The sequence below is a fragment of the Orcinus orca genome, chromosome 1 (assembly GCF_937001465.1).
Source record: "Orcinus orca chromosome 1, mOrcOrc1.1, whole genome shotgun sequence".
In the NCBI taxonomy this organism is placed as follows: domain Eukaryota; kingdom Metazoa; phylum Chordata; class Mammalia; order Artiodactyla; family Delphinidae; genus Orcinus; species Orcinus orca.
Genome location: NC_064559.1, coordinates 31,911,702 through 31,933,874, shown reverse-complemented (window position 1 = coordinate 31,933,874; position 22,173 = coordinate 31,911,702). Strand labels below are relative to the sequence as shown.

The following is a 22,173-nucleotide window of genomic DNA, read 5'->3' as shown; positions in this document are numbered from 1 at the left end:
CCCGCCCCACCGTGCAGACCCCGCCCCGGAACGCGGCCGGGCCACGCCTCTCTTCTTGACTTTCCCCCACTCCCAGCTCTGCACCGGCGTCTCAGGACTTCCGACAGGCGTGCGGGTGGGGGTGGGGGGGTACAATTTGATCCACCTTGGCCCGAATTCATCCCACTGGGATGTTCCCCAGTCCCTTCTCTACTGAGGTTTCCCGTGTCCTACTCCTCCAGGCAGGCCGCACTGAGCACGATTGCAAGGGTCCGGGTTGGAGGTTCGCAAGCTCGACGCTCGCCCAATTATTAGGGCCGTGTCATCCTGGGCCGTGTCAAACCTCCCCCAGGAAAGGGGACTCTTTCCGAGTCTCCTTGTGTACCTGTAAAACAGAAGGAATTATAGCATCTCTCGAGCTAGCTGTGAGAGCTCAATCGGAAACAGCACGGGATACCACGCCGATGGGGGTCCTCCCGGGACTCCGGGCGCGCGAGTCCTTTGTCCTTCCGCCAAGGGATGGGGAGAGGCACTGCACCTTTAAGGCTGGGCGTCTGCTGTGCCGCTTGCCCCCCCCCCCCAATGGGACAGCTCTTTGAGCCAGGTACACACACTTCCTGCTGTTTCTCTCCTGTGCCAGCGGTTGCAGTAGCCCTTCTGTGACTAGGAGCCACTCGACGCTGAGATTTTTATGGATCAGCTAGGAAATGAAAGTTTAAGAGAATGTAGGGAGTTTTTCATAAAAGGAAATAGTATCCTAGTATGTTCTTCCTAGTTTTACACTGTTAAAATACATTTTATTTCATGAAATGCTTATAGTAGATTTTTTTAATTCCATATAAGGTCAATGTTTTCTTTTTTTTAACTTACTGGCTAGTGAAATCCAACAACTTTGGAAAACCACTTTTCCGTGGCACTGAGCACAGTACTTGGTACTTACTAGTCATTCAATATATCTACCCTCATGCAGTGCGGTTTTGTTGTGCATCTGCATACACCAGCCACTGGGCTGGGTGCTGAGGATACAACTGAAGCAAGCCTGGCACCGCCCCTGTCCTGGTGGTGCTCACGGGCCAGCTCACAACTTAACCTAGAGACAAGGACAAAGGTCACGATAACTCCATGTGCTGTGCTGTGACCTGGGAAGAACAGGACTATGGGAAGCAAGGAGAGACACCGGGCCTGATGTTTCCAGGTAAGTGTTGCTGGAGGAGGAGGGCCTTTTATCCTTATTTTTTTTTTCATCAATTATTTATTTTTGGCTGTGTGGGGTCTCCACTGCTGCACGCGTGCTTTCTCTAGTTGCGGCGAGCAGGGGCTACTGTTTGTTGCCGTGCGCGGGCTTCTCACTGCGGTGGCTTCTCTTGTTGCGGAGCACGGGCTCTAGGCGCGGGCTTCAGCAGTTGTGGCTCGCGGAGCTTAGTTGCTCCACGGCATGTGGGATCTTCCCAGACCAGGGCTGGAACCCGTGTCGCCTGCATTGGCAGGCACATTCTCAACCACTGCGCCACCAAGGAAGTCCTGAGGGCCTTTTATCCTTGGCTGTAGAGTCAAACATTTGTGGAACTATGCTGTTTCTCCTTTCAGCATTAACTTCTCCCTGGGGATAAGAGCAGTCTCATCCCATCCATTCTCCTTCCTTCCTTCCTTTTCTCCTTCCCTCACTTTTGAATGCTTAGAATGCAACGTATCCTGGACATTTTGAAATAATGGCTGAAAATCTTCTAGAACTGATTAAAGTGTGATTCTAAGGATTTAAAAGTTACAACAAATTGCAAGGAAAAATATAAAAACAAACCTACACCTAGACATGTTTTAGTTAAACTGAGGAAGACCAAGACATAAAGGTCTTAAGAAGACCCAAAGAAAAAAAGACAGGTTACTTATAAAAAAACGACAAATGGAAATTGGACCAAGGGCAGACCTCTCATTAGCCACGAGAGGCCAGAAGGCATTATCTTCAAAACACTGAGAAAAACCCTGTCAACTTGGAACTGTACCCGACTATCATCCAAGAAGGCAGGCAAGTAAATTTTCTGATGACAAGAATTCAGTGTTCACCATCAATAGAGTCCTGCTAAAGAACTTCTAAAGGAATTACTTCAAGAAGGAAAATGAGATGAAAAAGGGAATGGTGAGCGAAACAAGTGGGAGAATTTAAACACTGTATAAAGCAACAATAATAAATATATATTAATCATGTGTGCAGGAGGGAATCCGAATAAAATGAAAATATTAGACTAAATGTATATAAGAAGAGGGGGTGATTGAAGTTGAAGCATTCTAAACTCCTTGAATTATCAAGAGGAGAGGGAGAGGGATAAATGTGAGATTTTTTTCTTAGGTATGTGTTTTTTAAGATTTTAAAGAAAATCACTTAAGGACTATAAAATGAAGATAACTCACAAGCCAACAAATGGGAAAATACGTAGTATGATTTTTAAAAATCAAGGAAAAAAGGAAATGAGCTGGACAGGATAGTACTTACCCCAGGCTGGAGGAAGCAGAGCTCATAAATACCCAGATGTCAACTACTCGTCAGTGTTCTAGCTCACGTACTGGGGATGTACCTAACAGTACAGCCTCAAACTACAGAAAGTAGAAGGTAACAGAATTACAAGGGAAATGGGCAAATCCGCCAACAGAGAGGTTTACGTGCGTCTCCCAGTAATTAACAGATCACACAGATAAAAGTCATACAGACATAAAAGATCCGTACAAAAATGTCACAATCTTGACCTAATCAACACACACCAAACTTTGCACCTAACAATCAGAGAAAACACACAAAACCATAGATAGGCCGTGAAAAACTCCCAACAAATAAAAGAATCGATGGCACACAGAACAACATTCCTTTAACCACAATGCAATTAAGTTAAAACCAACGTTGGGAGCCAATTCTCCACGGATCACGTGCACTTCTGCACATCTTGCAAAAATGAGCCGCTGAGAGTCCTTTGTTCTGGATCATCTGGTCGAGGATGCTTGTATAGAGAGCCACTGTGAAAGACAGATGGTGACTTCCTCTGGAGCAAAGGGTGAATCTGCTTATCATAGTGGTTCTCAACCAGGGCCGGTTTTGCCCACTAGGAGATATTTGACAACATCTAGAGACACATTTGGTGGTTACAACTGGGAGAGGAGGTGCTGCTGGCATCCAGTGGGCAGAGGCCAGAGATCCTACATCCTACATTGCACAGGACAGGTCCCCACAACTGATTATCCAGCCCTAAACGTCCACAGTGGTAAGGCTGGTAAACTGGCTTACACCCTTCCAAGACAGAGACAGGGTCTTGCTTTGGAGCAAAGGGAAGTCACGCTCACTATCTAGTATAATAAAGGTAATGTCTCCCTCAGAGGCAAAAGCAGGAATGCTACTGCCCACTATAAAAGCTCAGGGCATAGAGAGCTTTTTATAAAAGCTCCTCTCCTGTAATGCCACCCACTACATCCCTAGGCATTCATCTGGATCCACCCATATAATCCTACCCTATAAGAAACGTTAGACGACGCTCTTGAGACAGGACTATGATACCAGAGAGGAACTTGGGTCCACACAAAGAAAAGAAGGAGTGCTAGAAATGGAATCAGTTTAGATAAAATAAATCTTTTTATTTTTAATTGCTCTAAAACAGAGGTCAGCAATTTTTTTTCTCTAAAGGGCAAACATCTCAGGAGTTGTGTGCCCCGAGGTCTCTGACGCGGCCGCTTAACTCTGCTGTGTCGTATGAGGGCAGTCGCTCATAAAACGTGAAGACCTGGTGTGGCTGTGCACCAACAGAACTGTATTTATGGACGCCGGGATCTTCATTTCGTGTCATTTCCATGTGCCATGAAACATTTTTCTTTTGATTTTTTTTCAACCATTAGAAAAATTTTAAATCCATTCTTCAGTCACAGGCCTTACAAAAAGAGGCAGCCGGGTAAATGTGGCCCTTGAGCCTTAGGTGGTTGACTTTTGCTCTAAAAGATAGCGTACTGTACAAAGCAAAACCAGCAGCAAAAGTACTGTGTTCTGAAACTAATGCACCACCGGGTGGAGCTGTGACCACGCCGTCACAATCTGCAGACATTTTCATATAAGAAAACAGACGGGCTTTCAACAGATGCAGCTGTAACCCACGCGTTCCAACCCTGACTCAGAAATTCACTATTTCAGGCCAATTTCACACAAAGTGTCAGATACTAAGGAAAAAAGGGAGAAGCAGATGGGATCTTTCTGATGAGCATTTCAACCTTGAAACTGAGGAAACCACTCCATTATTCCAGAAAAAGACCTAGGGAAAAATTCCTTCCTGTCTGCTTGTTTCTGCATTTATCTTGGTAATTAAAACAATTTTCGTGATTTCACCTTTTATTCTGGGTTCTTGTACACCAAAATTAGTTATAGAATATGTATTAAACATCTCAAAATAGGTATTTTAAGATATTTATTAGAATCTAAACTACCTGGTTTCTATTATTTGCTAAACTTAAAAAAAAAATCAATGTATAACTGATTCATTTTACTGCACACCTGAAACTAACACATTGTAAATCAACTATACTCCAATAAAAAATTTTTTTAATCACATCTTATAAAGCTTATCAATGGACTTCATAAATTTCAATTTTATTAGGAAACGGGTGATAGGTGAACAGGTACACAATGGTAAAGTAATGTAAAGTTAATCATAGAATCTAGGTGATGGGTATATGTATGTTCACTGTGAACCTCAACTTTACAGTTTTGATATTTTCATTGAAAAAATGTTGGGGGAAAAGGTGGGGGAGAGAAAACAAAACAAAACAAAACAAACCGCTCAGCACCTCCTCCTGCTGTGCAGTGACAACAGAACACGGAGAGGGGACGGGAGGCTGCAGGGGCACTCGAGCTGGTCCCCAGACCACCAGGAACCAGCCCGCTGGACAAACAGGGACAGGCAGAGGACACAGCACACGAGGACGTTCTTGGGCGGTTATGAAACATCTGTGACCGGAAACGCAGATGGCACGAGGCTTCCAGTAGAAAATCAGAGGCATGAAGTTTGCTTTCCCCTTTCCCTCTCCTCACCAGCCCCCCATCTCCACGCTAGACACATCACGGAGACGGAGCCACTCCGCTCAGGCCAAGCCCCAGCAGGTAGGTGGGCAGCCAGGGTTTCCCCGGGAGCAGCAGCTCTCCTAAGTGCGGGACGGAGGAAGGGGGCATCCACCAAGGAGGAGAGGGCCAAGAAGCAGGGAAACAACCGGAAAGGTTTTCGGGGTTTCTACCTGCCGTCCCACATATTGTGGAACTAAATGTCAAGTTCTTCAAAAAGAACTGGCTTTCCATCTTTTTCAAGCTTCTTCTCTTCCCCCCCCACCCCTCGTTCCAGAAAATTCATCTGTAACCAAGGATTGCTTCAGATATGCTGAGTTAACCAATAAAATGGCAAAAACACGCCAGCATCACATACACACACCCGCCACAGACTCCGAATTCCCAAGAAAGGAACTTACTTTCCAAACCAATAAGCCATTTAAGAGGAAGTTTAGGAGACCTTAAGAAATGTAAAGCATTTTATCTGCGATTCAACATGCCCTCAGCTTTGAACTGTTCTGATAACATCTCCTTACATTTACTCCTGGAAGTCAAAAGAGCTACAGACTGAAAGACAAATCCCAAATACTCACAAATGGCCAATAAGCGCAGTACTTCGGCACCAGGAGAACGCAAATCAGAACCACAGTGAGATAGTCACACATGCTAGAATGGCTATAATGTTTTTACTTAAAGGAAAATAGAAGTGTCGGCAAGGATGTGGAAAAATGGGAACCTTCGTGCACTGCTGGTGGAAATGTCAAATGGTACAGCGCTGTGGAAAAGTTTGGTGCTTCTTCCAAAGGTTAAACATAGAACTACCACATCCAGCAACGCCACTCCTAGGTCTACACCCAAAGGAACTGAAAGCAGCGACTCAAACAGGTATTTGTATGCCCACGTTATTCACAAGAGTCACACGGTGTGAACAGCCCAAGTGTCCATCAATGGAGGAATGGAGAAATAAAATGTGATCTCTGCATACCATGCAACATTACTCAGCCATCGCACGAAGCGTTGGTTTATGCTACACCACTGATGGACCTTGAAACACGATGCTCCACGAAATAAGAGCGACACAGAAGGACGAATATCGTACGGTTCCACTTATACGAGGTACCCAGAATAGGCAAACTCAGAGACAGCAAGTAGAACTGCGGTTACCAGGAGCTGGGGGAAGGTGGGATGGGGAGTTTCTGTTGGTGACGAGGAGGAAGTTTTGGGATACACGATGGTGACTGTTACACTGTATGTAAATTCCACTAACTGTACACTTACAGATGGTTAAAATGATAAATATGATTTCCTGTATATTTTACCACACAAAGAAAGATCAAACCAGCATTAGTAAGTTAAATGCTTACTATGTACGTGGCATTGGGCCAAGACATGCATGTGCTCACCACACCCACACGATTTGCTCTCCGTTTCACAGAGGCAGGTAAACGGGGAGTAACAGCCTGCCTCCCGTAAGGCCGCACGGCATCTCCAGCACAGCCAGTAAAATGGCCTATTCCGAAATGCTAATCCATTTTCCAGACCCGGCCATACCCCAAAACACACCCTCGACGAAGATCAGCTTCAGGGGACTTGCAACACAGGAACAACAGCATGTATTGTACTTGCCAGCACACCATAAACGCCAAACTTTTCCAGGGCTATTATGCGCTCCAGGAACCTCCTCATACGGAACTGGGTGTACCGGAAGGAGGCTTTTCTGATGACGAAGAATCAAGACACAGTAGCCTCAGAGGTGAAGAGGGTTTTGTATCCGACACCCTCGAAACCAAGACGCGGAGTGTTTTTTACTCGCAAGGAGAAGGCTAAGCACTTTCCCGCAGCCCTCCAGCCCGGAAGTGTTTGCTGTGGACCAATCCCTGGAGACTGTACCACGTGCAACTTTCAACGGACTCTGCATTATTTGAATTCAAGGATGAAAAGTAGAACTCTGCAACTTATCGTAATAGAAAGAGCAATCTCCTGGCGTTTTTTATTGTTTGACTAACAGAACAAAACCGGGCAGAGAGGTCCCCGAGGAAATGATGGTCATGCTTCACTGCCGTTTGCCACTGGTCCTTCAAGCACTTACTGCTTTTCCTTCTAAAGATTTCAGACATTTATTTTGATCACAAACGCAATCCAAGTGTGAATAAATAAATGTATTATCTTTTAAGACCCTCCCCCGCCCCCCCCACGTTCCTTTAAATAGAAAAATGTGCTAAATGTCTCTTCACAGCCTATTTGGCCATAGTTGTCCCACCTACAGTTTTAAAAACAGACTGAATTTGATCTTCTGAAATCCTTCCTTGAACCGCAGCTCACTCTGTTACAGAAGTCCTGGGAGAGAGGCCCTACTGGTATTGCTGGTAGTCCCCGAAAGGTGAGGATGGTAGCTGGGCTGAAGGCAACTGGGAGGGGTCTTCAGCAAGCGGAGGACCTGCAATTAAGAGGGAATTTAAACACCACCTGAATATTATGTAATTTAAAGCGACAAGTCTCTGTAAAGAGCAAATCAGTCAACTCAGAAAACAAAGTGCTACATCAGAGCTGTAACCTGAATTTCTTTATCGAGCTGCCCGATTCCCACGAGAGCGTGTGCTAACGTCCGGCGGCCTGGCGGCCCTCCTCCAGAACGAGCAGCTCTCAAATGCTACGCCAGCGAAGTCACATGGAGTAGTTACAGCAAGAAACAACACGCCAGTTTTAATGCAACTGCTGAACAAGCTGCCGTATCAGGACTGGACGAATCTCTCACACCTCCTGATGTATTTGTCAGTAGCTATTTAAAATTATTTTCACAAAGTTTAAGTACCTTAGTCACGTTTCAAGAGAACTCAGTAATACAATTTATACAACTAGGTAAGGAATGGGTCCTGAAATGGGAAGACACCGCCATCCCCTAGCTTGCGCAGAACTAAGTGTTGTAGTATTTGCTTTCAAAGGATGGGACGGCCTGTGACCTAAGAAAAAATGTGGCTGTTTAAAAAAAAGACTTCAATGGGAATAATCACTCCTCTTTTCTTCAGGGATACTGAGGCAGACTAAAAAATATCTGGAAGGAAGAGAGAAAGAGGACAGTAGTAAAGAGGGCTTTCTTTCCAATACTTTACTCCAGTGAATTTTTTTTTATATTCTAAAAATATCTGTTCATTACAGAAAGCTGGAGAAGACACTGGGTGAAAAAGATAAACCAAAAATAACCACTGTTACCATTTCGATACAGTTTTATCTCATCTTTCTGTTTTAAGAACTCTTTCATGTAAGTTAACTGGAAAAATATGATTAGCTTTTCAAAGATTTTTGCCCCCACATAGCCTTTCGGAAACACTCCTCCTGTCTAAAATAAAAAGCACTTCTTTTAGAGAACTCCTTCCGAGGAAAGAAGCCGAAACCCCAGCAAACAAGGCTAAATCCTACAAGACAGTGTGACCGAGGTATTGTTCTATCCGTTTCTGAATTTCTGCAAACATGGAACTTTTCTCACGTCTTATGTGAAGTCTTTCACACTAAAGTGCCAAACTAAAAAGCAAAATAAGAAAGTGGCCATCACAACAGAGTATTCAGTGAGAAATAATGATTGAAAGCAGAGGCAAGGACCGAGGGCCCAGGAGCCACCCGGGTCACCCACTGGCCACAGGGAGCAGGCCTCAGAACCGCGCCCAAAAGACACCGAATCCCTCGCCTGGTGCCTCAGGGAATCAAATCGAATCAGGAGCTGTCACCTGTCCCTCACTCTATGCCGAATCCTTTCCAAGCTCCAAAACTAACTTCCAACCAGTCACACCGTTCTGCGTATTTCCTTCCCCAAACGCCGGGTCAGCTCTTCCCCATGACGACCCTCGGTGTCTTTCTGCTCCCTTCCAATGCCAAGGAACAGTCCCATTTAGACAGCTCAAGTTTTCTAAGTTACAAGCATCTGCACACGCTAGCCGCAGAGCAGACATTCCCTGGCCACATCGTGACCACCTGTGGACCACTAACCGCCCAGCATCTCACCTTCCCTGCACCAGGCAGGAGCAACAGGAGCAACGCATTACATCACCAACGTCTCAGAAGAACCCTACTTCCGGCCCTAAGTGAGCCCCAACCACGGTTCACCTTCTCCTGCTACTTCACCTTCTTCAAGGAAGCAGCACAACCAGATGACCTCATTTATCTGTGAGCGTGTCAGCCTGACGCTCCCACTGCCCCCGGCAGCTAGAGCAGTGCCCCACACACAGGCAGTGAAAAGCTGGCGACTGACGGCCATCGTTGTTCCACGTCTGCAGGGACCCTTCTTCCCGCACCGCTGAAATGATCGGCAATTTCTTAGAATGAGCAAGTGAGCACTGATAAAACCTAAGAACTCTAAGGAAAGACCGACAGCAAGTCATCAGCCAAAAGCATTCTGTTACTGAGATGAAACACAACTAACTGCACCCACACCCGTGCAGAGCCAGAACCCTCACGAAGCACGGCGTATTCACGTGTGATGCAGAGATGTCAAACTGCCACATCTGAGCAGGCATCGGGAAACCATTTCAAACGTCTGAGCTGTGGTGTCAGGCAGAAAGACGACTCACCGTTGGGAAACTGGGCAGAGGCAAATCTTGTCAACAAGATACCAGCTCCTTCGATGAGAGCTAGCAGAATGCCACCCATCGCAGCTGACCCAACCATGGCCACTGGTCCGTCTGAGCACGTTGAGAACAGAGAGATTACTTTAACAGAAATCCAGGTTAATGTAAGACACCATAAAGCAAAGACCTGTCCATAGGGCTCCATGCTACTCCCCGTTCCCAAACCCCCTTTCTCGCTGACCAAGACCAGGGTCAGCAAACTATGGCCCACAGGTCAAATCCAGCCCACGGCCTGCGGGTGGAAATACAGTTGTATTGGGACAGCATGCGTGTTCATTCACGTATTGTCTAGGCTGCGCTCATGACATCAGAGCTGAGTACATGTGACGGAAGCCCTCACAACCCACGAAGCCCACACATTTACTACCTGGCCCTTCACAGAAGAGGGTGCTGACTCCTGGGCTCACCCACTACACCCAAAGGAATCCTAGGTTGCTCTGTCCCAAAGACCCAGAAGATGGATCTAAGCTCTTCACTCATAACAATGCTGTGTGACCGGTACAATGATTAATTCCAGAGGCTGAGGAGAGAAACTGCCCAATCACACAGCTAGTAAGTGGCAGGAGCAGAACCTGAACTGCTCTTAACCACGGGGATTACTGGTTAGAGCTCCAGGCTCTCTCGTCCTCAACATTCCAAGTTAAGAGATCCTTTTACTCTTCCCCGCAAATCACCGTATACACTCACTACACCAAGTTACACAGTGCTCCGTCTGTCTATTACAGATGTCCCTAAGCGCAGGCAGGGGCTGGCTTCAATGTGTGTGTCTAGGCCTGCTTACTTCTTGCTGCCAGGATGGCTCCTGTTAAGGCACCACTCGTGATGGAGTTCCAGGGGTCTTCTTTCCCTCTGACTTGAACCATACTGCAGTCAATCATGGAAAACAGGCCTCCCCAAACGGCAAAGCTGCCTGTTTTATTTAAAAACAAAACAAATAAATTTCATTTTTTATATTTTAGCCTTTAAATGTAATAGTCAGAAACAAGCTTAAATAACAACACTCACTATATTCTTGAAACTCTCACACACACATGCAAGCAAGTTTGAATAAGCACCGAACAGGAGTCAGAATACTTATCTTTTTAATAAAGCTTGGTTTGTATTACATCAGCAGGGAAATCAGCAACGGCCCAAGGCCTAAAAGAAATAAGCCAGGCCTAAAAGAGTTGGGCTAAACCCATTCAAACTCCCTTTCAGAAGAGTGTGTATCTGTTTAAGAAGTGTCCTCCTTCCTTCTTTTCATCACCTTACCTCTATTTTTCTTTTCTTCAGTCAGTGCCACTGAGCACCTGCTCTACGAAAATCACCGATGTGAAAACAAAAGAAACCGGGCTATTCTGGGATGTACTACAGGCGTAAGCCAATACACATAAAGGGCAAAAGGGTGATACAAACAGTTTGAATTATGGAACCTCGAGGGAATGGGAATTACCTTTCCTCTCTCATTTCTATCCTTCATTCCTCAAGCATGAAACTAAAAGCAACCGTAAATCAGATTACTTTGCACTTTAAACTCTTCCTAAACACAGTGACTATTCTGTGAAATAAAAAACAAACACCCACACGTACACGTGTATAAGTACACACAAAACACAGAAAGGCAACACCAAGATTTTAATTGTCAGCATCTCTGGGTGACAGATGATAACAAGACGATTTCACTGCTTTGTGCTTTTATTTTCCAAATCTTCTAAAATGAATACACATGACTTACACTCTATGAAGAGTTCTTTTATTAAGATTAAAGAAAGAAAAACTGCACTGAGGAGCCCTTGTCAGGTTATCCTTCACCCTCTGAAACCTCACAGAAGCAGGGGTGTGTCAATAAGGACAATAACCTGGGTTCCGCCAACTGCCTGAACCAGACCATCACCAGCACCCTTCCCCAGAGCTCACCCTGTGAGTTAAATCCAGCAGACACAACCAGTTAAAGTATGCACGAGGGACTTCCCTGGTGGTCCAGTGGTTAAGACTCCATGCTCCCAATGCAGGGGGCCCAGGTTCGATCCCTGGTCAGGGAACTAGATCTCGCACACATGCCGCAACTCAAGATCCCACATAACGGCAACAAAGATCCCGTGTGCCGCAACAAAAAAAAAGATCCCACGTGCCACAACTAAAGATCCTGCATGCCACAACTAAAGATCCCACATGCCACAACTAAAGATCCCGCATGCCACAACTAAAGATCCCACATGTAGCAACTAAAAGAGCCCACATGACACAACTAAAGATCCAGCACGCGGCAACAAAGATCCCGCGTGCCGCAGCTAAGAAAAAGATCCCGCATGCCGCAACTAAAAAGATCCTGCATGCCATAACGAACATCCCACGTGCTGCAACTGAGACTTGGAGGAGCCAAGTAAGTATGTTTTAAAAAAAAAAATAAACTATGCATGAGCCTCCTCGTTTTCAGTCCAACACTAAATACCACATGCTACATACAGATGAAATAGTCTGTCCTAACTCAGTGGCTCTGTGCCCTGGGAGAGAGATATGTCCAGGTATATTAGAATTATCTCACCAAATTCCTCAAACAAGGCTCTCCCACTCCCTCACAAGGATCTGATATCTGCCCACCCCAAGAATGACTGCCAGAGTAAGCTATGGTGGCTGATGAGAGTGGAGACTGAGTCCACACAAAAGGCTGGCCCCGTGTGGGCAGCTACAGCCGGAGCAGGGCGAGGAGGCGTCCGCAGGAAGGACACTCCCAAGCATGGAATCAGTGTGCCCACGTGGAAGGGTGGCCTGTTACGAGGTGCCCTAGCCCAAGTATTCATATGAAAAGAGAAAGAAGAATGAACCTGTGGGGCTGGACTGGACTGAGAGGTATCAGTGTGAACCCATGATTCCTAATACATATAGATACATAGAAACACAAATATAAACTTGTGTATGTACGTGTACGTGGTGTGTGTTCATAGATATACAGTACATTCCTAAGAAGGCCTGGGAACAGCAATGCCCCACAGCAATGATACACTTAGTGCCCAGACTTTGGCTTCTAAGTACCATTCTTAACTAGAAGGAAGCAGGGCTCCCTGGGGACGGATGACTCTACACTCAGGCAGGGAAAGTACAAGATGAGCCTGGAACATCTTGTTCCAAAATGCAAGGAAGGGCTGGAAGCATAATGGGGACACGTCAAAAGCACGTCTTATTTCTGCTATGAAAATACAAGACCTTTCAGGACACAACTGTGACTTTCCCACACTGCCTTTTCCCAGGAGCTTAACTGGAAGAGCTCAGTAAACGCCCACTCAATTAAACTGCAAGTGCCATCCCAGTGCTTTTTTTTTTTTTTTTTTTTTGCGGTACACGGGCCTCTCACTGCCGTGGCCTCTCCCACTGCGGGGCACAGGCTCCGGACGCGCAGGCTCAGCGGCCATGGCTCACGGGCCCAGCCGCTCCGCGGCATGTGGCATCTTCCCGGACCGGGGCACGAACCTGCGTCCCCCGCACCGGCAGGCGGACTCTCAACCACTGCGCCACCAGGGAAGCCCATCCCAGTACTTTTAAAATTCAAGACTCCATGAAGATTCCTCAGTAGTTTCCTTAAAAAGCCTGACTCCAATTCACTCACACCACAACATACTCTTCCTCTATTTCACCCTGATTGTTTTTTAACCAAACCTTTATTCTTAGACTAGTTTCAGAGTCACAGCAAAGCTGTGAAGATGGTACAGTTCCCACATACCCCACATCCAGTGTCCCCAGCATCTAACATCAGCACCGTGCACTTGTCACAGCAACCCAATATTGACACATTATTAACTGACGTCCATACTTAATTCAGATTTCCTTAGTTTTTATGGCCTTGTTCTGTTCCAGGACACCTCATAACATTTAGTAGTCTTATCTCCTTAGGCTCTTCTTGACTGTGACAGTTACCTGATTGTTTTTTTATTCACTGAAAATGCATGTGATAGAAGCAGCCTCTCAAGAAACCTGGTAAACCTGTATGACTTCTGCATTTATCGAAGGTTCAGGGTTTGGTGTGTACTTTTCTTTTCTTTTTTTTTTTTTACTACTTATCACTCTTAAACAACACGGTAACCATTAAAACAAAGGAAAATTAGTCACTGTTTACTTTCCAGGGTGTACAATTATTACAGGGAGAAAAACAGGAAACAGATACACCATCACTTCAACCCTCGGAGCCTCAATTTCCTCATCTGGAAAATGGAGATAATAGTACTCACCTCCTATGTTGCTGTGAGGACTAAATAAAATAATCCTGTGAAACACCTGGAGTGCCTGGCACATGGCAGGCACTGAATAAACAACAGACATTGGCTACTATCTTCTAAAGAAAACAAATGCTATAAAAACAAAGAGAAGATTACTTCTTCTGATGCACAAAATCACTAAGGAACGACTGAAAGTGCTAAGTCCATTTCACGTGTTATATGTGGTCTCTTCAGCCTGACTGTATCTTTGCAAGCAAATATAAGCTCCCAGATTTCTTATTCTCTCTTCTCCCAGCTTCTGAATTAATTACCAAGCTTAAAGAGTGTGATGGACATAATCGTTCTCCACCTCTGCACTGACCTCGGCACAATGTCCAAAGCTAAACCTGGAGGGAGCCCCATGAGTTCCATCAGTCCCTCTCACACACCCTAACCCTTCTGTTCACATCCTCTTCAGTTTCATGCTAACCCAGAAGCTATCACTCCTGACCCTCACAAACCTGAGCTGTGGACACACTGTCTGGATAACGGGAGAAAATCAAATGAAACCAACAGAAACAAAACCGCACTGAGCTTCTGAAGGACAGAGTTTCAAATGGATGCAACAATTCAAGTTAACTTTCCAAATAAATCATAAATCAAGAATTCGCATAGATACTAACTTGTGACAAGCTGTTATTTAGACCAAACTAAAATCACTAACTGGTATAATCTAAAAAAGAAGAAAAAAAAACAGAATTTCATCTTCAAAAAAATAGGAAAAAAATCATCTGAAGTACAAATGGAAACATTCTGCTTACCTCCCAACTGTGGAGCCCTGGTTCTAACAGCTGTCAGACTCCCTCGTAGTCTGTGGTTTACTCCCTATAAGGAAACAAAAGGAAGCAACCAAAAATACATTAGGGGTATAACACATTTCCAACCCACTGATGGGGCCCAAGTGACATTAGCAAACGGGTCTCAAGTAATGATGATATGAGACCATTCACCCACTTACCACCGGAGAATTGCGAAAACCTTTGATTGCTTGAAAGATCCCACCACCTATGGTTCCCATCGTAAAGGCCCCACCACAGTCGTCCACAATGCGCCAGGGGCTAAGAACAGGAAAGAGAGAAAAAAAGAAAAAAGATGAGCATATTTCTCATTTATAAACCATAAAACCCTCTTTGTTAATAAGGGATATACAACAGATTCCAGGGCAGGGCTCACTGCAACCAGTAACATCTGGCCCATAAAATACAGACAAAGATTAAGGATTCTAAACAGATCCACATCTATTCAGCCCAAGTCTTCTAAGCTACAGGGAATGAACTTGTAGTTGAATGGCTTCAACTCCCTACTGTTCACAGCACTTTATTCATTTGCTCAACTACTAGTGCATCTATTCTAAGGCACCGTGAAAACAATGCGTGAAAAAACACGCATTAGGAAATTACACTATAGTCAACGGTGACCCAGTCGCCTGGGGGACCAAGGAAAGCTCTCCAGCTGCAGCAAAATTTAAAGCTGAGACCCAAAGAATAAAATTTCAACACGCACAGAAGAAGACACATTATTTAAATTTTAAAACTTCTTTTTGGGTTTACTGAGTCCAAGTTAGCATTTGGAACTTAAGTTTGTATCAGATCCACTTAACACATTAGTAACCTCTAACATCTGATAATTAGAGGTTAAATGCGTAAACCCGGCTTCCAAATGCAGCACCCTAACTCACGCAGCACAACGACATGAGTAATCTGATCAGTAGAATAGAACCACTCTTCTAGGAATCTGGCTTCTTAAAAAGTCTGCGAATGGGAATTCCCTGGCAGTCCAGCGGTTAGGACTCAGCACTTTCACTTGTGGTGGCCCGGGTTCGATCCTTGGTTGGGGAACTAAGATCCCGCAAGCCTCGCGGCATGGCCAAAAGAAGAAAAAAAAAAAACAAGTCTGTGAATAATTCAATTCATAAATGTCTTTTCCAGCCTCAAGGGTAAAATGCTGTAACGACCCTATGCGCAATCCAACTGCTCAAGTAACTGTGTGAGTTCAGCGCATCGTTGCTGCTGAAGAATCTGAATAATAAGTAATTTCTCACTTTGCCAGACAGAAATACGAAACACCTTGTCCTTTCCAAGTCTAACACAAATCAGGAGTTTGTACAGAATGACGATCTCATGCGGCAGATGTTCCAACTGTCAGCCTGAGGCTTCGGGGCTGGGAACTCGTTACAAATGCAGGCTCTGGGGAGGTCCCACTCAGGACCTGCTAAATCAGAGTCCACAGCTTAGCACAATCCACGGGTGACCTGATTTCACTTTAAGAGTTTGAGAAGCAGTGCTCTGAGAGACTAAAAAGGATTAGGAAAATTTCTTCAAAATGGCAGAAACATTAATAGAAGTAAAGAGACAGGGAATTCCCTGGTGGTCCAGTGGTTAAGACTCGGTGCTTTCACTGCCGGGGCCCAGGTTCGATCCATGGTTGGGGAACTAAGATCCCACAAGCTGCGTGCTGCGACCAAAAAAAAAAGTAAAAAGGAAAGACAAAGGAGAGTCACTAACTCTAAACGATCGATCCTAAATGATCCTATAATCAGTTAGAATGAAAATGAGTATTTAAAAAATCAGTAAAGAACAGCAGGATTCAGATCAGAGAGCAGCCGCAGGATTGCAAGAGAGGACGTCCAAAACAACGGCAGGATGCAAACAGTCTCTGAACTAAGTCTGGTTAAATCAAGGTTCCTGCAGGGAAGTGAAGGATACACAAAAGGAAGGTTGAAGCCAGACTCTAATGTAAATGCCAGACAAATACAGGGCAACAGGGAACCAATAACTAACCACAAGATTAAAGTTATCATTTACTAAGTATCAACTATGTTTTAGGTGCCTTATAGTGCAAATAACCTGATTTTCAAGAAAGCTAGCTTATTTTCTTATAGACTCCCTAATCTTTTAACTTTGCAGAAGAGTATCCCTGTCTCCTCTGCATTTTATACATGAACAGAAGCTCAGATTAAGTACCTTGCCCAAGGTCATATAGGTAATAACTGGTAGAACCAATTGAAATACAAAATCTAGTACGCCAAAGGCACCAAATTCTTTCCACTATATCCTATAGACTAGGGCTTCTGAAAACAAAACACATGATTAAAAAGTATTTAAGACGATTAAGTACCTATGATGTATTAAAAAGGACTGAAAAGAAGGAAAGCAATTAGGAAACTACTGTAAAAGGCATTAAGGATGCCAGGTAAGATCCTGACAACAGGAAATGAAAGGTGGAAGGTTTGAAAGAATGCAGGCTGCCTATGGTGTTGGGGCAGGTGCAGAGGAAGGAGCAAGACGCTTATAGTTGGAGCTCGGATGACTTCACGAAAACAGGGTAGTCCAGAAGATCAAAGCAGTTTTGAGTATAAAACCAACCAGACAACTGACTGTACTGCTTCAGGACATATGTACTGAGAAAGCAAAGGGGCCACCTAATTTAGTAGTAGATGAAAATTTATGATTCCTGTAACATCTTTAACCCAAGAAAGTCAAGTATTTTCCCCTCATGCCAACCTGTTTCACGATATCATACCCAAGAGCAGGTGACAACAGCAGTGTACAGCATGCTGAGTCCTGCATACCTGAGCACAACCCAGGAAGGGGGACCACTACCTTTGGACAAGATAAATTTAAAGAGCTGGGGGGCGCTGAAACATACTCTGTATCTTATTTCAGGGAGGAAAAAATGCACAAAGCAGGCAACATGGCTAATGCTGGAAGGTCAGAATGTAAAGCCCTGGGCCCTTACACACAGCTGGAGAACACCTTGGTTCTCGCTCTTACAAAAAACACAGGTGGTTAACCCAAAAAACAAGATGTGATTTTTCACTCATGACCTCCGAAGCCTTCAACTGTGTGCGTGCCTGATCCTCTGTGCTTTCATTCCTGGGACCGACCGAGCGCGGGGCACAGACCACCACCACCCCACCCCCCCGCTAAATGCCGAATGAACGGACCCCCGTCGCCGGCTTTTCACACACGCTACTCTCCCCGTTTTCCCGACCGCGCCGCCCCTCCCCCACGGGGAAACCCCAGCCCGGACCGCGGCCGCCGCGCCCACGCGGACCCTTCCCGGGCACCGCCCCCTCCCCACGCAGGTCGAGCCGCCCGAGCGCAAGGACGAGCCCAAGGTCGCCGGCGGGCAGAGGGGCTGCTCCCGACCCGCGGGCCGGGCAGGGGCCGGGGCCACACAGCCGAGCCGGGGCGCCCTCGAATTGCCGCAAGGTCACCCGGCGCGGCCCCGCGGCCCCCGCTGACTAGCCGGCTGCTCACGCCCGGGTGCCCACGGCCCCCGGCGCCGCCGAGCCCGCGGCTGAGAGCGGCCTCGCTCCGGGGGCTGGGCAGTGGCAGAGGGGCAGGCGGCGGGCAGCCGGCTGGCTTACCAAGGCTCGCGCGCATACTCCTCCATCTTGATTCCGCCGCTCCGCGATGCCGGGCGAGCGGGGCGGGGCCTGGCCCGGCGGCGGAAGTGATCCCAGGCGGAGGGCGTTAAACTGTGCGGGGATTGCCTTGCCGCCTCATTCCGCAGCCAATGGGAGCCGGGAATAGGGCTGCGGGGCGGAAGGCGGGGCTCCGGGCGGAAGGCAAGGCTCCGGGCGGGGGCGGGGCAGGGCGGGGGCGGGGGCGGGGGCGGGGCGCCCGGGGCGCCCAGGTGCAGAGAGGTACCCGTCACGGAAGCCGCGGGGCGTGGCCGAAGACAAACCTGGTGTTGCTCAGCTAGGGTTCCCAGAACTCCCGAACACGTTTCTTTGTTCTAGTACCTGGCTGTCAAGTGTGGATTAAATGCTGCCTACTTCGTCAGAGTTGGTGAAGCCCCACCGACTACCCGGAGCTTCTTTAGGGCGGGCAGTGCCCGAGTCCTTTAGAGTCTCGGGGCCGGACTGTAGTGGATGTTCCATAAATGTTTGTGAACATCTGGAGCTTCGTGTCCCGTGGGGGCCCTCGACGTGAGGGACAGCGACAACGAAGCCTCTTTCAGACCGCACTCCAAATGATCACCGGGAGACGTGAGGGGTGTTTAGCTCAGAGAAGAGGTAGCAAAAGGCTGGGGACCCCGGGCCCTTTGAGCTTGTAGCCGGCAAAACCTGTCATGTGACAGCTGCTACCGGACCTCTTCCCCACCCTGCACTCTTGAGGTTGACTTTAAAACTTGTATATATTTTTTTCCTGGGAAAGTGAGTGTAATAAATAATAGGAAACTGCAAGGAAGAGTGACGTTCCCTCCAAAATCTTGGAAATAAGGTGAGCAAATAAACTGAACCCTCCGTAGAACCAAATGAAGACTGTCAGTAAAATGTGTCTCATACTGAAAAGAACAGTTCAAACCAGTCCTGTGATTTGGATGCCTAAGTCCAAGAGGGCTTATTTGGAATGTGACTGTGATTAAGAACGCTTCAATCTAATTAATTGACAGCCTGAAGAGAATGTGGGAGACGGGCAACCAGGGACCTGGAAAGAGTCACCAGGCAGCAAGGGTCCTAGCGGGCAGAAGTATTTCAGTAACTAGAGATTTGCGTTCTCATGAGGTTCTGGTCTCACCAGGACCCAGAGGAAATATCCCTTAGCTCCTGTTCCATATTCATTATGCAGTCTTCTGATTGTTACTTGGTTTCTGAATGGATTTTCCTTTAAGAGAGAATGCTCATAACTATTCCTGTCCACTCGACGTTTATATTGGTTTATGCATTCACCTCTTGTGAGGTTGGTTCCCTTGAATCAAAGTAGTCACCAGGAACGGTGATCATACCAAGCTGCTGAGTTTGCAAAGCTGAGTCAGGGCCAGACTCTAGGCTCTGGTTACCCGGCTCACTTCATCCCAACAGTCCCTCTCCTGGAGCAGCCTTGCATTTTGGAGGGCACTGCTCACGTGGCCAGCAAGCATTCTTGGACTTCTCACCTCCTGTTTTCTGTAACTGCAGCAGATAACAGGGTGCAGCAGACAGTTGGGTCTGGGCAATGCCTAGGACTTGGCCTTTGGCTAGAGAAGGAAGCTGCCCCCGTGCCCCCCACACCCCCGGAAAATATCCCTATCCATCGTGGAAGAAAAGAGCGTAGTGAGTCTTCAAGACGTCTGCAGAGCTGAACGGTCAGTGACATGAAGGAATGACGTCAAGACCAGCAGAGGAAAGAAGTGGGGCCCTTGAGAGGGACCTGGCCTGAAGGGGAGGAGAGTCTGAGATGGTGACCCAACACCCCTGGGCACGTTTGGTGAAAGTCAGTGTGCTGGGCCCAGTGTGAGGCTGCACTGGAACCCTGAGACCCAGGTCCTCCGGGTGTTGCTTTGGGGAAAGCAGCTCCCTATGTGAACTGAAAGAGCTGTGACCCGGGGCCCGTTTCGCTATGAGATTCCCTCAACCCAACAAAGTGAAGGAAGGAAGATCCTCCCTCAGAAACCACGTGGAGGGATGTGAGGTGGCGGGTCCAGCAGTGACTCTTATGCCTCTTGCCCACCCCGTCCGTCCCTCACCCCACAACGAGCTTTCCTTCGTCTTCTGCTCTTGGACAAGTAGAACTTGTCTTTTTTCTTGGGGAAGAACCACTTTCAGAGGCTAGGGTTGGGGACAGGGCCATTTGATAGATATTAAGGGTACAAAGGTTGTGCTGAACCGAGAAAGTAACAGGGATTGGTAATCCCAAATCAACGGTAAGCCCCTTCCCCTGTGCTCAGAGTTGCCTTAGTGTAAGGACTGGGGTGCAGAGAATACTAAAAGTATCCATGTGGTTCCTCCCCTCGGGGTCTTCAAAAGTACTTGGAGAGAAAGAATAAGCCCTTGAGAAATAGCTGTCGGGTCAAAATTATAAGATGCCAGCATGTGACGGAGAATGTGCTACATGCTATAGGCATCCGGACAGGAGAGAGCCCTGGCGGCTGGCGTGTGCTTGCAAAAGCGTCCTGGGGGAAGAGCAGTCAAGCTGGAGCCTGAAGACTGGGAGGACTCTGCTGGGTGAGGGGGGTCGGAGGGAGAGGGGATGCCAGCGACGAGGCGCAGGAGCACGAAGGACTCAGCGTTGTCACCAGGTGGGCTGCTGGTCCCACTGGGAGGGTAGGAAACTCGAGAAGCGGGAGAAGGAGGCTTTCTCAGGGGATCGAGTTCCCGGCCGTGGAGGTGGTGTGAGCCAGAGGGAGGGTCTGCTGTGTGTTGGGAGACAGTCCTCCACAGACCTCTCCCGTTTCTACACATCCGAGCATCAGAAGCTCCCCTCTGTCCGAGAGCGTTGCTGTAAGCAGGTCGCCTGGGACAGCTCCAGGCATGACTTCCTCTGGAGCAGGTGTATTTATGTTACAGGATAGTGAAGGGACAGCTCTCTCCCTCCCCTCCCTGGAGCAGACTGTCTACCTTCCAGGTAATAATGATGTATTAAAGTTTTCTCTTCAAGTAGCTGAGGGAGTTCCTTCCAGAAGGATGCTGTCTTTTCGGTAGACGGTGAGCTCACCGGGTGAAGAACAGGCTGGAAGCAGCTTGGGTGAGGGGCGCGAGGGAGGAACCCTTCTCTCCACCCAGACCGCACCCTCGGAGAGGGGTGGACGTTTTCAGAACGCGCCTGCCACTTAGGGGGTCCTGGCCCCCAGTGGGCTGGGCTCCATTGAGCCAGAGGTTTGGGGACCTCAAGAGCTCCACACAGCAGGAGGTCACAGGCCATGTACATGGCTCCAGAGCCCCAGCCCCGCCTGGCCCGTCAGATTGCCATGGACAAGTGAGGCTGGTACCACAGCCAGCTCTGGGTCTGGGGTTCCAGTGTGTGACTGGGGCCTGTTTGGGGTTTTAGCCGGGCTGGGGCGCCGTGGGTGGGGAGAGGAGGGAGTCTCTTGTCTCTCTTCTGCCCTCTTTCCTCCCCCTGCCCTCCTTGCAGGAAGACGTGTCCGGCCTGTGGTCTGTCTCCGAGCTCTCCTCTGGCCACTTCTGCCCATCCCAGGCGCGGGGCCAGGCCGGCGGCTTGCTTCAGAGACAAAGTCTGCTACTCCAGAGAGACCTCCAGGCTCCCTGAAAAGGAGAAAGCCGGTGTGGTCGTATACTGAGCACGAACACTGAGTGCTTACAGCGTCTGACGCTGTGCCGCGCGCTCTGTGCGCATCACCTTGTTTGATATATTTAATACCTTCATAACCCTGTGCAGTATGTTTTTTTCTCAAGGTACTTTTAAGATTCTCGTTTTCCATTTCCTGCAGCTCAGAGAGGTTAAATAGCTGACACAAAGTCACGCATCTCAGATTTGAGCCCACGTCATTCGACTCCTGAGCCCGTGGCCTTATCTGCTACACTATGCTGCCACCCTGTATTCCTGAAAATGTG

The 22,173-nt window shown here is 47.4% G+C and overlaps 1 protein-coding gene and 1 non-coding gene across 7 annotated transcripts; one reads left to right on the top strand and one right to left on the bottom strand.

Annotated features, from left to right (window-relative positions):
- Positions 1-41: 41 nt before the first annotated feature.
- On the bottom strand, positions 42-18,352 carry TIMM17A (translocase of inner mitochondrial membrane 17A). 6 transcript variants are annotated; one of them, XM_049695872.1, is made up of 6 exons: positions 18,265-18,352; positions 14,851-14,950; positions 14,654-14,717; positions 10,445-10,573; positions 9,607-9,744; positions 42-364 (listed from the first exon to the last, which is right to left on the bottom strand). In XM_049695872.1, exons 1-6 carry the CDS (start codon positions 18,288-18,290, stop codon positions 291-293), a joined length of 531 nt encoding a protein of 176 aa, XP_049551829.1. In that variant the 5' UTR covers positions 18,291-18,352; the 3' UTR covers positions 42-290. The 6 variants fall into 6 exon arrangements, with proteins under 6 accessions (XP_049551829.1, XP_049551838.1, XP_033271816.1 ...); XM_049695881.1 differs by having other exon boundaries at positions 51-364; positions 9,607-9,717; XM_033415925.2 differs by lacking the exon at positions 42-364 and adding an exon at positions 3,570-7,481.
- On the top strand, positions 11,612-11,684 carry TRNAW-CCA (transfer RNA tryptophan (anticodon CCA)). The gene has a single exon. It is a non-coding gene; the product is annotated as a tRNA-Trp (tRNA).
- Positions 18,353-22,173: the final 3,821 nt, after the last annotated feature.